The sequence below is a fragment of the Beta vulgaris genome, chromosome 8 (assembly GCF_026745355.1).
Source record: "Beta vulgaris subsp. vulgaris cultivar EL10 chromosome 8, EL10.2, whole genome shotgun sequence".
Lineage (NCBI taxonomy): Eukaryota > Viridiplantae > Streptophyta > Magnoliopsida > Caryophyllales > Amaranthaceae > Beta > Beta vulgaris.
Window position 1 is genome coordinate 23,897,733 of NC_079209.1, and position 14,234 is coordinate 23,911,966.

General features: G+C 36.9%; 1 protein-coding gene and 2 long non-coding RNA genes across 3 annotated transcripts; all 3 read right to left on the reverse strand.

Moving 5' to 3' along the window:
- Positions 1–3,078: 3,078 nt before the first annotated feature.
- Positions 3,079–3,986, reverse strand: LOC109135561 (uncharacterized). Its single transcript, XR_007269017.2, has 2 exons — positions 3,520–3,986; positions 3,079–3,340 (listed from the first exon to the last, which is right to left on the reverse strand). It is a non-coding gene; the product is annotated as an uncharacterized LOC109135561 (long non-coding RNA).
- Positions 3,987–10,692: 6,706 nt separating this feature from the next.
- LOC130589631 (uncharacterized) lies at positions 10,693–11,056 on the reverse strand. The gene is made up of 2 exons (XR_008967190.1): positions 11,017–11,056; positions 10,693–10,928 (listed from the first exon to the last, which is right to left on the reverse strand). It is a non-coding gene; the product is annotated as an uncharacterized LOC130589631 (long non-coding RNA).
- Positions 11,057–11,278: 222 nt separating this feature from the next.
- On the reverse strand, positions 11,279–14,097 carry LOC130589864 (uncharacterized). Its single transcript, XM_057391481.1, has 2 exons — positions 14,040–14,097; positions 11,279–11,868 (listed from the first exon to the last, which is right to left on the reverse strand). The coding sequence occupies exon 2, from the start codon at positions 11,861–11,863 to the stop codon at positions 11,279–11,281; it is 585 nt and encodes a 194-aa protein (XP_057247464.1). The 5' UTR covers positions 11,864–11,868; positions 14,040–14,097.
- Between the last annotated feature and the right edge of the window lie 137 nt (positions 14,098–14,234).

Here is a 14,234-nt window from a genome sequence, read left to right on the forward strand (position 1 = left end):
GTGTTTTCGAGGAGTGAGTGTGAGACTCGACGGTTTCCAGCAAAAGTGGAAGAAGAATCGAAGGGGAAGGCAAAGGAAGGAGTGAGGAGATTGCGACGGTGATAAGAGGAGTGAGAGGAAAGAAAAGGAGAAGACAGAGGAGTGAAGGAAAGAGAATGCAGAGGCCTTGAAACAGAAGAGATTAAAGGAGGGAAGATGAATGAATATATATGTGAGGAGGGAATTAAACGACGCCTATACTTCAAACCCTAGATGAATCTATTGTTGCGGTTTTGCCTATGAACCACAACAATAAGTTTATTGCACCTTTTTTTAAAATTTTCACGCATTTTAATAGGTTCAAATATTATTAAAAAAATAATATTCTAATCTATTATTGCGGTTTCGGCTGAAAACCGCAGCAATAGATCTGGTCAAACAGTCTCCCAAATTTGAATTTTTTTCTATTGAGACCTATTGCTGCGGTTTTGGTTGGAAATTGCAGCAATAAGTCTATACTATATTTTACCTTTTCTTTTCACGTGATTTATTGTTGCGTATCGGTAAAACCGCATCAATACCATCGCAGCAAGAAGCAATTGTTCTACTAGTGATTATGAGGGAGGTGGTCGGGATGTTGATCTCGTGCATCTAACATTCATTGAGTAGGAATGGGACATGGTTTTGAAAATACCCCTCTCACGTTTTTAGCCTGAGGACCATTTGTATTGGTGGCCTACCGCCTACTGCGAACAGTTTGTTTTTCGTAATATCATGTTACTGGTTAGCTCGTCTTGGCCACATCCGAGCGTGGGAAATTCAACTTGGTGAGTGGAATCAAAGCTTTGGAGGATAGTATGGAGTATTGATGTCCATCGAAGATGGTTCACTTTATAAGTGAGCATGCAAAGGTAGCCTAGCTGTTCAAGAAAGGCTTTACTTTCGTCACATTCGCTATTCACCTACGTGATTTGTGGTGATCAACAAGAGACAATCTTTCATGCCATGTTCGAATGTACCCAGGCCAAAGCCATATGGCTGGTTAGCGGATTTTATTCCCTTATAGCTTATGCTCCTCGTTCTTCTTTCTATGAGTGTTTCGAATGGTTGGCAAGCAAGGTGTCGCGAGATGAGTTGCGCGTGTTGTGTCCCTTGATGTGGGATGCTTGGTTTTGCCGAAATAAGTTTATCTTTGAGAATCAAATATTGAATTGAGTTGAGGTGGCTTGTAATTTCTCGAGACTGGTGGACGAGTATTGTGCATATGCTGAGCATGTATTTCGGCCTGTGATGGGTGTTTGGTTTAGTCCCACAAGTGGGTGCCCCCTAGTAGCTGGATTTTTAAATGCGAATTTTGATGCTCATGTGAGTGAGAATGGGGAGATTGGTTTGGGTTTGATATTGAGGAGAAGCATTGGAGAAGTGGTTTTCCTTGTAATGAAACGAGTAGCGGCTAAATGGGATGCCACCTTGGCTGAAGCTATGGCAGCATGATTTGTAGGAACTTAGATGCATAATGTGGAAAATCAAGTATCAAATACTTGTACATCTATCCCAAGATCATTGCATAAATTAGTATGAATCAAACAATAGTATAGAATTATACCTTTGATGCGTATGTTCCTCTTGTCCACCAAACTTCTAGTGGAGATCACCTTAGAACGTCAAGCGTCGTTCCTCTAATGTTGGTCCACGAACAACACTTGGATCACCACGTATGCTAGTACGGAAGAGAGACAAACTCACTTGCTTTTGGTGGTGTATGAGGGCCGAAATATGGGGAGGAAAACTAGAGAGAAAAATCAGATTTTTCTCTTAAGAAGATGACACACAAAAAGATGCTCAACAATGTAACTCCTAATACAAATATATAGGAGTGGTTACAAGTGAACTTCATGAGGTTTTATTGGCCTCATAATGTGATACATTATGAGCCTAATAAACTCATAAGTTACACATCTTTTCCATCCACCATAAAACCGTCCAACCCATTTCACAAATGGGTTTGGATATTATCCAAATGTTATTACTTGTGTGACCTCATATGACCCAATAATACTAGTAGTTGCCCTAAACATATTAGTCCAACAAACCACAATTAGCTTCTAGCAAAACGTTGTGATCATCTAATATTATTGAATATATTATCTCCATAACTTATCCTAATATTATTTAGTTTATTACACTTGATCGAGGACAAAATCCTTCAATCTCCCACTTTTCTAAGAACAAGTGTGTAACCTTCAAACTCCTTAAGTCGTTTAATGTCTAACTTGATGATATGATAACATCATATGTTCATCATACCAATATTCAAGTCGTTCCTTGAAATATGAGTTCGAACTGTTGAAACAAATGATTAACTTCTTAATCCATTTGAGCACGGCCATGCATTTTCAGTTCTCACTCTTCAAGAGGCCAAGACACCAATCCTAACTCTTAGGAGGACTGATCGAATCTTGTATGACCAAAGCTCCCACTCAATTCATAGCAGTTCCTATCGCTGCTTTTATAACCTCCTTTTACGGCACGGCGTTTTGCAGCGTCAAGAACATACTAATCCTTAAGTAAGAACACTTTCATACTCATGTCAAAGGAATCCACTAAATATATTAATAAGAGTCTCACACTACTAGAAAAGGAGTGTTTTCTCAACGCTTTTCTACAATATTCGAGACGGAAAAATGCGTTGAGAAATTGATTCTCAACGCATTCTAAAAGCGTCGAGATTTCACGCGTGGAGAATTCTCGACGCTTTCCTGCGTTGAGATTCCCAACGCAGAGACGTGTCTAGTATGACTTGTGACGCTTTTTTGTGTTGAGTTTCTCAACGCTTTTTTGCGTCTTGAAATATGCGTGACGCTGTTTTGTGTTGGGTTTCTCAACGCTTTTCTGCGTCGCGCAATATGCTCTAGATACATTCTAGCGTCAAGATTATTTTACCTCCACAAATAAATTTTTAGAGCCAAAAGAACTCTTAACACGAAAAAGTGTCGAGATTTTAGCTTAGAAAAAACATCTAATAATAATAGCCATTATTTAATTGGATATGGATCAAATATAATATATTATAAGCGATTTTCCAATAAAAAATAATACTTAAGTAGAAATGACCAATAATATATATAATAATATTAATATCTGTCTTAATTAACTAATGATTAAATACACACTAAAATATTCTGTTCGATCACAAATAAGTCAATTAGATAATGTCTACTATCAACTTCTTAAAACCTTATAAAAAAACATAACAAAAGAAATATATCTTTTACAAAGCCTTTTCAAATCATTAATAGCTTTACGAGTTGTACTAATTTAATGGATCCTTGGCTTCTTTTCCTTCACCATCATCTTGATCCTTGAAATAAAACAAAGAATGACATAAGTAATCTTATATAATGTGATATATTATAGTGATGATCAATTATAAAAAATGTAAAAAAAGTTAGTTAATGACAAAAGAAAAGAATAGGTAACTAGTAAGCAACTTGATTTTTCCTAATTGGTTGGTAGAACCTATTAAACTGCACATGGTACCTAACACCACGACTGTGCCAAACGTCTATGGACTGAATTGAACCGCTCATCAACTGAAGTTCACCCTTAGAATCTGCCAAAGAAAATATACTTTTGCTTAGGAGCACCCATTAGCAAGAATCCAAGACTCTTTACAAGGAAACATCTGAAAACATATAAGGTAATTAGAGGCTGCTCAAAGGGCATATGGTAGTGCTGCAAAGTCGACAACACTCAAAAAATTCCTAAATTTTAAGGGGATAGTTCACACTGCTAACCATCATTAGTAATTGATATGACTGCACCTCATCACAAAAAGTATACTTGTAAGATTCATGTCAAGATGGAAAATACATCATAAAGGTTACAAGAGCAATGTAGGTTAGCAATGTGGAAAACTAGGAATGTCAAAATCCTTCTACTAGCCAAAATTTGACAATAAACATTTGGAAGACAAGATCTACAGTATATCTAAGTTCTTAACTAAGGATAAACTAGTATATCAAAACCAGAGACGAAGGATAGTATTCATTCTGGAACTTTAACCCAGCAGAAGCTTAAAAAACCTAGCAGAAGCTTAAAAAATCCTCACCTGTACATATCATTTTAGCAATATATATATGGAAGCAACAAAATTAAGTGGTACATAATCTAGGTTAAGTAAACTTAATTAGGTTTGATTATAGCATGTTTAATTATAAGCTTAATGTGTATATAGTATGAGATCATTAATGATTATTGTCAGTTAGCAATCTGATGCAGTTTTGTATCTGCTCTTTAAAGCACCAAAAGTGAAGAATACAGAAGAAAATAAACTTAACTAAATAAGGAAAATAATAGCATATAGGGAACTTAACATACATGTGACCAAGTGTTTTATGTTTTATGAGTTTGTACTGAACCTGGGAACCTTTCATCTTTCTGTGAACATAAGAGAGCATGCAAATTTATACTGCCAATCTGGCTCTGGCGTTGCAATTGGGAATTTTATAATGTTCTGACAGGCAACCTATAAGTGTTCTGATCTTTATGCAAATTTTACAGGCAATTGTCTTTACTTCGGAAGATTATAAGGATCTCCAGGTGCCCCTTCTAGCTATAATTCAGGTGAGCAAAACTCAAATCGCATTGAATTAATCCGGCCAGTCTGTCTTGCCTCTTGGTGTGCTGCAATATTTATCTTCGTGATGAAGGGTAAGGAATGGGAAGGCTTGGAGGAACTTTATAGACAAGGATCTGTATGATACAAATCGTGTCACGCTGGCTTTAAGGGTTTGAATGATAAATTAGTAACTGCTCTAAATCTCCAATGAAGGAGAAACAAAACTCTGGCTCTGGATTCACTTTTGAATCTGGTTCACTGTTAGAGCTTGAAGCCAAACACAAAAGTTTAATCAAAATTGTCCAACCTTCCAGTGGTGAACTTATGAATATATAAATATGTTAATCGAACTCCTTTTTGTATCTGCAACTTATAGGAAACTTAACTAAATAAGGAAAATAATAGCATATAGGGAACTTAACATACATGTGACCAAGTATAATTACTTTCACTTCCAAGCTTAATGACGCACTGTTACTACTAAAGTTACAACCGAATTAACTTAGTTTATTTACAAATAAGCCCATGAAACTGGTCAATGGAAGTGGAACCAATAGGCCCCTTAAGTTCATGTTGCCTTGATATTCTTGTTGCATCTTCTGATTACAAAAGTTCAATTTGAGGTGTGTGTTGTGCCTTATGAAAGGCTTCATTCTTTTCCTTGAAGGTTTCCCTGTGTTCTGTTAGTTGCTGGCCCATTATTTTGCTGACAACATGTATTCTTTTTTTAGCATTACTGGATCTGCTTCAAGACATGCAACAACAAATGTTTATAGGTTTCTTTATCTTTTAGAACCTTTTAACTGTATAACAGAACATGGGATTCTCATTCTCATACCTTCCATTACAACCTTTTGAACCAAATGCCCCCTTTACTGGATGAGGGGCATTTGAAAAGCTGTCAATAATCTTTGTTTTTACATTATCTAAAGTTACTACTTATTTAGATTGTGGTAGAATGAAAGTAGATGCTCTTGAGAACAGTTTATTCTAATAGCAATTTGCATCATATTAGTGCCAAAAGGCCATTGATGAGATGATGATAGATACCATTTAGCAAGAGCTTTTCATCTGTCTCTTACATTGTGGGTAGGTTGGCAGTAGCTAGGGGTTGGCAGAAAGGGGGAGGGGGGCAGCAGCTAGCAGGGTTGGCAGAAAGAGGGAGGGGGTATAGGGGGAGGGCAGTACCTAGGAGAGGGGGTGGCAGTAGCCATAACAATACTCTATTAAGATGATATGAGAAGCCAAAAACAACCCCATTCATAGCCCCAAAACTGCAGCAAACTGCAGCACAAACAGTACAAAATCGATACCTAAACTACAACAAAAACACACAGCAATAATCGAGTAGTTTTTTCTTTTCTTTTCTTCTGGACATATAGAAGGGGAAAAAGCCAAAAAGAGAGGCAAGAAAGTTCAGAGAGACAGAGAGCAAGAGATAGAATGTGTGGCAACAACCTAATCATTACTAAAAATTATCAGTAATTTTGTTCTCAATAACGTTGAAACGATCATTATATATACATGTGTACTCATAAGTGATACATCAGGATTAACCGTTCATAGAAAGCATATTGGTATGGTAGTAGTATAATGATAACACAGATTAGCAAAACGACGACAGAGTTCAACTTACAAAGTTCCAATTGCCAAAAGCTGCTGAATGGGATCGTAAGCAAGACAGGAAGCCGTAGAAGGGATTCCATAGTGAGCAATAATTTGTAATCCTTGAAAACCAAATTTACCACGTACCAGATGAAACCGCAAACAATTTTTGCAACGTAAATGTATAACAATATATCCTTTCAAGAAGACAAATTGCTTCTAAAAAATTAATTGTATCCCTACCAAAGAAGTTCTTCTTTCACCATACAAAAGATTGCACTAGACTGACTGCTAATGACAGTCCAGCAGAACTTGCCCATCTCCTAAATTGTCCACATATTTCCGACTAGCCAATCGTACAATAGAATTAAAACAAAATTAGAGTATTATAACAAAAAAAATCACATAAACCTCATCAAACGCAAAGCAAACTTAACACTTTGTAATCCAATATATACTAAATTGAACAACAATAAACCTCATCAAACGGAAATGCATATCCAGTATCCCAACAAAATTTAACCGAAAACCCTATAGGATAATTGAAGATATTCAAAAAACTTGTGACAAATTAATAACAATAAATCAAAAAAATCGAAACTATACAATTGAGATATACAGAATACCTCATGCTCGTTTTCAATTGTTGCAGATCTGAAACTACTTGGTGGTAAAAATCAGAGAAGATGATTGGACACCCTTCACAAATATTAGTGCCATAACAAAATTGATTGTTTGAAGATTAGCTCATTGCTTTAAATTGAGATAACAATAGCTTTTTCTTATTCTAATTTAGGTTTTTTTGGAGGAAAAGATGAACAAGAATGGAGTTCGTGGGATAAGTGCCTTGCTACAGACCTACAATATGTCTGTGACTGAAGGGTTTAATTTTCTTCTTTTCTTTTTAGTTTTCCTCTTTTCTGAAATATTGAAGTGAATGAAGACAACCGCTTTTTTCCCCCAAAATTTCAACGAGCGGGCAAATGATGATTTTTCCCAAAATTTAAACGACGCGGGTAAATGGTCACACGCTTGGCACGTGACCAATCTCGACGCTTTTATGTGTTGAGAATATTTCTAGACACACAAAAGTGTCGAGAAAACACAGAATAATAAATACACGAAGAACGCTTTAACATAGTGTCGAGGGAATAGTGTTGAGAAAATACTCTTTTTGTAGTAGTGTCATAAACCTTTTAGAGAACTCCCACTAGGTCTGCCCAGCGTGTATCAACTATACAAGCCTATGCAAATGACTAGACATCTCCATGTCCCTATAGCCCATAAAACTGCGCTATCAATCAACTTGCAGTCTAGTCCATAAAATTGAATCATTTACGTTCAACTTAATGATTCGAACTAGGGACTAAGGTATATTATAACTCCTGTTCACTAGATAGAGTTCCATTTGTCAAATCACGTATTTGACAATTCTATCAAACGTTATAAAATACTTTGAACGTTTTATTTAATACTAAACCAAGATTAATTAAGAACAAAACTTTTATTGATAAACATAAACATAATATATCAAAGCGAGTAATTATAACTGTGAACTAATTAAAAGTAAATAGTACACAATTAAACCCACTCTCCTATATGCTTAAGCCCTATAGCCCTAGTATGACTCTCATGCTTGGGATGTGGCAAAGGTTTAGTCAAAGGGATCAGCGAATTGCTATCCGTATGAACCTTGCAAACTATTACATCCTTTCTCTCAACGATTTCTCGAATGAGATGAAACTTTCTAAGTACATGTTTACATCTTTGATGTGATCTTGGTTCCTTAGACTGAGCTATGGCACCATTGTTATCACAATGTAAAACAATACCATCTCCAACACTAGGCACTACTCCTAGCTCCAGAATGAACTTCTTCATCCAAACGGCTTCCTTTGCTGCATCTGCTGCAGCAATATACTCAGCTTCTGTCGTAGAATCAGCGACAGTGCTTTGCTTTGAACTTTTCCAGCTCACTGCCCCTCCATTTAGACAAAAGATGAAACCAGATTGGGATCGGAAATCATCTTTGTCAGTTTGGAAACTTGCATCTGTGTAACCCTCAACAATTAACTTACTTTCACCTCCATACACTAAGAAATTATCCTTAGTCCTTCTCAAGTACTTTAGGATATTCTTAGCTGCACTCCAGTGTGCGTCACCTGGATTTGATTGGAATCTGCTACACATGCTCAAGGCATATGAAACATCTGGGCGAGTACAAATCATGGAGTACATAATGGACCCTATAGCTGACGCATAAGGAACATTACTCATTCGCTTAATCTCATCAGGCCCAGAAGGACACTGAGTCTTGCTAAGCGACACTCCATGTTGCATGGGTAGGAAGCCTCTCTTAGAGTTTTCCATGTTGAACTTAGTGACGATTTATCTATATAAGTTCGTTGGCTAAGTCCGATCATCCTCTTAGACCTATCCCTATAGATCTTGATCCCCAAAATGTACTCAGCGTTTCCAAGGCTTTCATAGAAAAACAACTTTTTAACCATTCCTTGACTGACTCAAGCATGGGAATGTCGTTTCCTATGAGAAGTATGTCATCTACATACAAGACCAAGAAGACTATGTTACTCCCACTTTCCTTCTTGTAAACACAAGACTCTTCTCCGTTTTTGAGAAAACCAAACTGTTTGATTGTCTCATCAAAACGAAGATTCCAACTCCGAGATGCTTGCTTCAATCCATAAATGGATTTTTGAAGCTTACATACGCTCTAGGATTTTCTGGATCCACAAAACCCTCCGGCTGTGTCATATACACATCCTCTTTCAAGAACCCATTCAAGAAAGCGGTTTTGACATCCATTTGCCAAATCTCGTAATCATAAAAGGCGGCGATCGCTAGGAGTATCCGAACGGATTTAAGCATGGCTACCGGTGAAAAGGTTTCGTCATAGTCTATACCATGAACTTGCTTGAACCCTTTTGCAACCAACCTTGCTTTGTAAACTGAATATTACCATCCTTGTCTGTTTTCACTTTGAAAACCCATTTGCAACCAATAGGTGTAACCCACGGGCAAATCTACCAAGTCCCATACTTGATTTTCGAACATGGATGCCATTTCGGACCTCATGGCTTCAAGCCATTTTTCAGAGTCTTCACTCATCAAAGCTTGCTTGTAAGTAGTAGGTTCCTCAAATTCTAAAATCATTATCTCAGAATTTTCGGTTAACAAGAAATCAACAAACCTCTTGGTTGGTATTCTTGTTCTACTAGACTTACGAGGGGCTGCAACAGGAGAAATTTTCTTCTCAACAATTTGAGAATTTTCGCACGAATTAGATTCGAGTGGGACAGTAGGAGGTTCGTGTACGGGATGCACGTCCTCCAACACTTGGTCAGTTATGGGAGAAGATTCCTCCAAAGGAGGAACTACTTCAAGCCCAACATCTGGCTCTTGTGTCGTTGTCTCTAACATAGGATGAACTATGTCCATTTGTTGCTCTTCTCGAACTTCTTCGAGAAATACATTACTCCCACTTGCCTTTTTGGAAATAAAATCTTTTTCCAAAAAGACACCACGACGAGCAACAAACACTTTCCCTCAGTGCGATTGTAGAAGTAATAGCCCTTGGTTTCCTTGGGATAACCCACAAAGAAACACTTATCTGATTTAGGGGCGAGTTTATCTGAAAGTAAACGCTTTACATAAACCTCACATCCCCAAATACGTAGAAAAGACAAGTTTGGAACTTTTCCACTCCATATCTCATATGGTGTCTTATCTACTGCCTTTGATGGAGTTCTATTAAGTGTGAAAGTAGCAGTTTCGAGAGCATATCCCCAGAAGGATATTGGAAGATCAGCAAAACTCATCATAGACCGAACCATATCAAGTAGAGTTCGGTTCCTCCTTTCCGAAACACCATTCAACTGAGGTGTTCCAGGCGGAGTGAGTTGTAAAGAATTCCACAACTCTTCAAGTGATCATAAACTCTTGGCTCAAATATTCACCACCACGATCGGATCGCAGTGCTTTGATTGTTTTGCCAAGCTGGTTTTGGACTTCATTTTGGAATTCTTTGAACTTTTCAAATGATTCCGACTTATGCTTCATTAAATAGACATATCCATATCTACTTAAATCGTCCGTAAAAGTAATGAAGTATCCAAACCCTCCCCTAGCTTTTGTGCTCATTGGTCCACATACATCAGTATGTATTAGGCCCAATAGATCACTGGCCCTTTCACCCTTTCCAGTAAAAGGTGACTTTGTCATTTTACCCATTAAACATGATTCACACACATCAAATGGCTCAAAGTCAAAAGATGTTAGAAGTCCATCTTTATGAACTTCTGAATGCGTTTCGCGTTTATGTGTCCTAAACGACAATGCCATAAGTAAGTAGGATTAGTATCGCTTGATCTATGTTTTTTGCTGTCTATGTTAAGGACATCTTTGTCTAAGTCTAGGAAATATAGACCATTAGACCTTTAGCAGTGGCATAAAACATTGAATTCAAATAAACAGAGAAACAACCTTTCTCAATTGTAAATGAAAACCCTTCATTATCCAAAACAGGAATAGAAATAATGTTTTTGGTAATAGCAGGAACGTAATAACAATTATTAAGCTCTAATATTAATCCAGAAGGCAAAGGTAGACTATAAGTCCCAACTGCAACGGCGGCAACTCTTGCACCATTTCCAACTCGCAGTTCCACCTCTCCTTTAGCCAAGGTTCTACTCCTTCTTAGTCCCTGCACATTCGAAGTAATGTGAGAAACACAACCGGTATCAAATACCCAAGAAGTAGAGTTGCTAAATTAATGTCAATGACATAGATACCTGAAGAAGAAGCCCCAGACTTCTTATCCTTCAAGTACTTGGGCAGTTACGCTTCCAATGACCTATTTGATCACAATAGAAGCACTTGGCATTTGCGGCCACCTTTGGCTTTGCCTTTGCCTGTGGCTTAATAGCAGTCTTAGTGGCAACTTGCTTGCCCTTATCTTGCTTTTTCTTGCCAGCCCATTCCTTCTTAAAACCCTTTTCCTTTTGAACCATAAGAACTTCCTTCTTAGGTCAATAGTGATGTTTTGCTCGGCAGTCATGAGCATCCCATTAACTCAGCAAGGGTTTTCGACACCCTCATCATATTGAAATTCAATCGAAACGTATTGAACCCCTTATGAAGTGAGTGCAGAATGATGTCAGTAGCCAACTCTTGGCTATAAGGAAAGCCCAACCTCTCCATGGCTTCGAAATAACCAATCATTTCGAAGACATGAGTGGCGACCGGCTTGCCTTCAACTAACGAACACTCAAGAATAGCCTTGTGAGTTTCATACCTCTCTATCCGAGCTTGTTGTTGAAACATGGTTTTCAACTGTCGGATAATGCTATAGGCATCCAAGCTTGCAAACCTCTTTTGAAGGCTTGGTTCCATAGCCGCTAGCATAAGGCAAGTAACAATTACTGACCTTTCTGCAACGGCCTTATGGGCCTCTTTCTCAGCATCAGTAGAGGTAGTAGTTAAAACTGGGATCGGGGTTTCAAGAACATCCTCTCGACCTTCGGACCTAAGAACAATTCTTAGATTCCTTTCCCAATCAAGGAAGTTGTTCCCGTTCAATTTATCCTTCTCAAGGATTGAACGTAAGTTAAAAGGTGAATTATTGTTGTTACCAGACATGATATCTACATAGAAGATGCAAAAAGTATAAGTATGTTTATCATAATAGCTTTTAACAAATTTTAAACACTTTAAAATAAAAGCTATGCACTTGACCAATTTTAACGTGTCCCCTTTTTGAATCAAGTGGTTCTAAGATCCTATCAAACATGATTTATAAGTGGACTTTGGCCTCAACTTAAAACCAAGTTTAAAAGGTAAGTAAACTCCTTTACTAATTACAACATTTGTAATCTTAGTTAATGGGTGTTTGCTAAGGTGATTACGCTCCCAGGTAAGGAAGTTACCCACAACGTTGGGGAGAGCCTTCCTAATCCTAGACAGAGATGTCACCCAAACACAAAACCCATAAACTTTGCTACAAAATCCAAAACCGTTTTGATGATTTTGTTGGGCCAAACCAAACTAAACTTGCAAATTTCGGAAATTTACTCTACTTAGCCCAAGATTGAAAGTAACACTCTGCTTTGGCGAACCTATTACTAACGATCAAGTTTTAGTAGGTGTTTATTTGGAATAGCAAAAACCCAATATTTTATTTAAGGGACCTAAGTAAATTATTATGTTGATTTAATTACTAGTGAACATTTAAATAATTAAATCACAAGCATAATAAACTTAGAAAGCATTTAAAAGCAATATTTAAATGCATAAAATAAAATGTGATCCTAGTATGGCCCCTAAACCTAAAGACTACTCTTTAGGCTCCCTTGTTGAATCACCATGGATCTCCATCCTTGTGCTTCATAGGATAAGATTGAATCACCATTCTTCTTATTAATACTTGAATAAATATTTTTGGAATTATAAACTAAAATATTACAAAAATACCAACGATGCGTAGATCGTATTTAGATTAAAAATACATTAACGATACGCAGATCGTATTTTCTATCCAAGTTTTGGGCCATACTAGTCACCGCATGCATTCATAATATCATATATAAAAACATGCATTTTAATCAACTATTAAAATAAATTATCATGTTTTAACAACTTTAAAACATAATAACACTGAAGATTTAATCACACATTAAATCCTATGGTTGGTACCTTAAGACAAAATTTAATCATATTAGAATTTCGTCTCACAAAGGCTTTAAAATATTAATCTAACAAATTTAATCATATTAAACTTAAAGAAAAATTAAAGCAATTGTAGGCACCACATATAATTTAATCATATTAAAAAAAAAACTTAACATGATGACTAACCACATAAAAGGCATGGAAGAATTAATCAACTATTAATACTAACAACCTAAAATGTAATTAACATCATAAAAATAATAATAAAAATAGTTACTAACTCCTTAGTAACCCCCTTTAAAATTAACTAGTCAATTATCACATATAATTAACTAATAAAATTAAAGCTCATTATTTTAATTCAATTATGACTTAAATATAAAATTAATCACCATTAATTAATTATTTGCAATATTGGAATATACTCAAAAAAAAAATTTTTTTTAATAAGCTGCCAAGGCAGCAGTGTGCAGCACCACTGCCACCTCAGCAGCGGCCCACCACCGGACGCGCAGACGTGGCAGCACCGGCGACTGGCCACGGCACGACACCACCGGCAGCCTGCACAGCGCAGGCAACAAGTGCGCGACAGCAGCGCCCAGCGCAGGATATGACCCGCGCCAGCCACCACGCACGCCAGCCACAGTCCGGCGGCGCTCCAGCCACTACGCCGGCCGATTTTCCGGCGGCCTTCCCCTTCCCTCTCAATTATCAATCAACCCTTGTGCATAATTGAATGGAAGTTACAACAAATTGTTTTGGGAAAAAATTAGGGTTCATATCAATTTTGTTTTTAAAAAAAAACATAACTAACACACAAAATCTGATATTTTGTGATGTGAGATTTCAATTTTGAGTATAATATATATTTATATATACATAAAAATCCAATTTTTATGTTTCCAATCAATTAATATCATAATATCAATTATGCAAATAAATTATATATAAAGCCCTCCCTTAATTGAATTAAAAAATGAAATAAAACATGCATCAACATGATCATATTAATCTATGCAATAGGCTAACTGATACCACTGTAGGAACTTAGATGCATAATGCGGAAAATCAAGTATCAAATACTTGTACATCTATCCAAGATCATTGCATAAATTAGTATGAATCAAACAATAGTATAGAATTATACCTTTGATGCGTATGTTCCTCTTGTCCACCAAACTTCTAGTGGAGATCACCTTAGAACGTCAAGCGCGTTCCTCTAATGTTGGTCCACCAACAACACTTGGATCACCACGTATGCTAGTACGGAAGAGAGACAAACTCACTTGCTTTTGGTGGTGTATGAGGGCCGAAATATGGGGAGGAAAACTAGAGAGAAAAA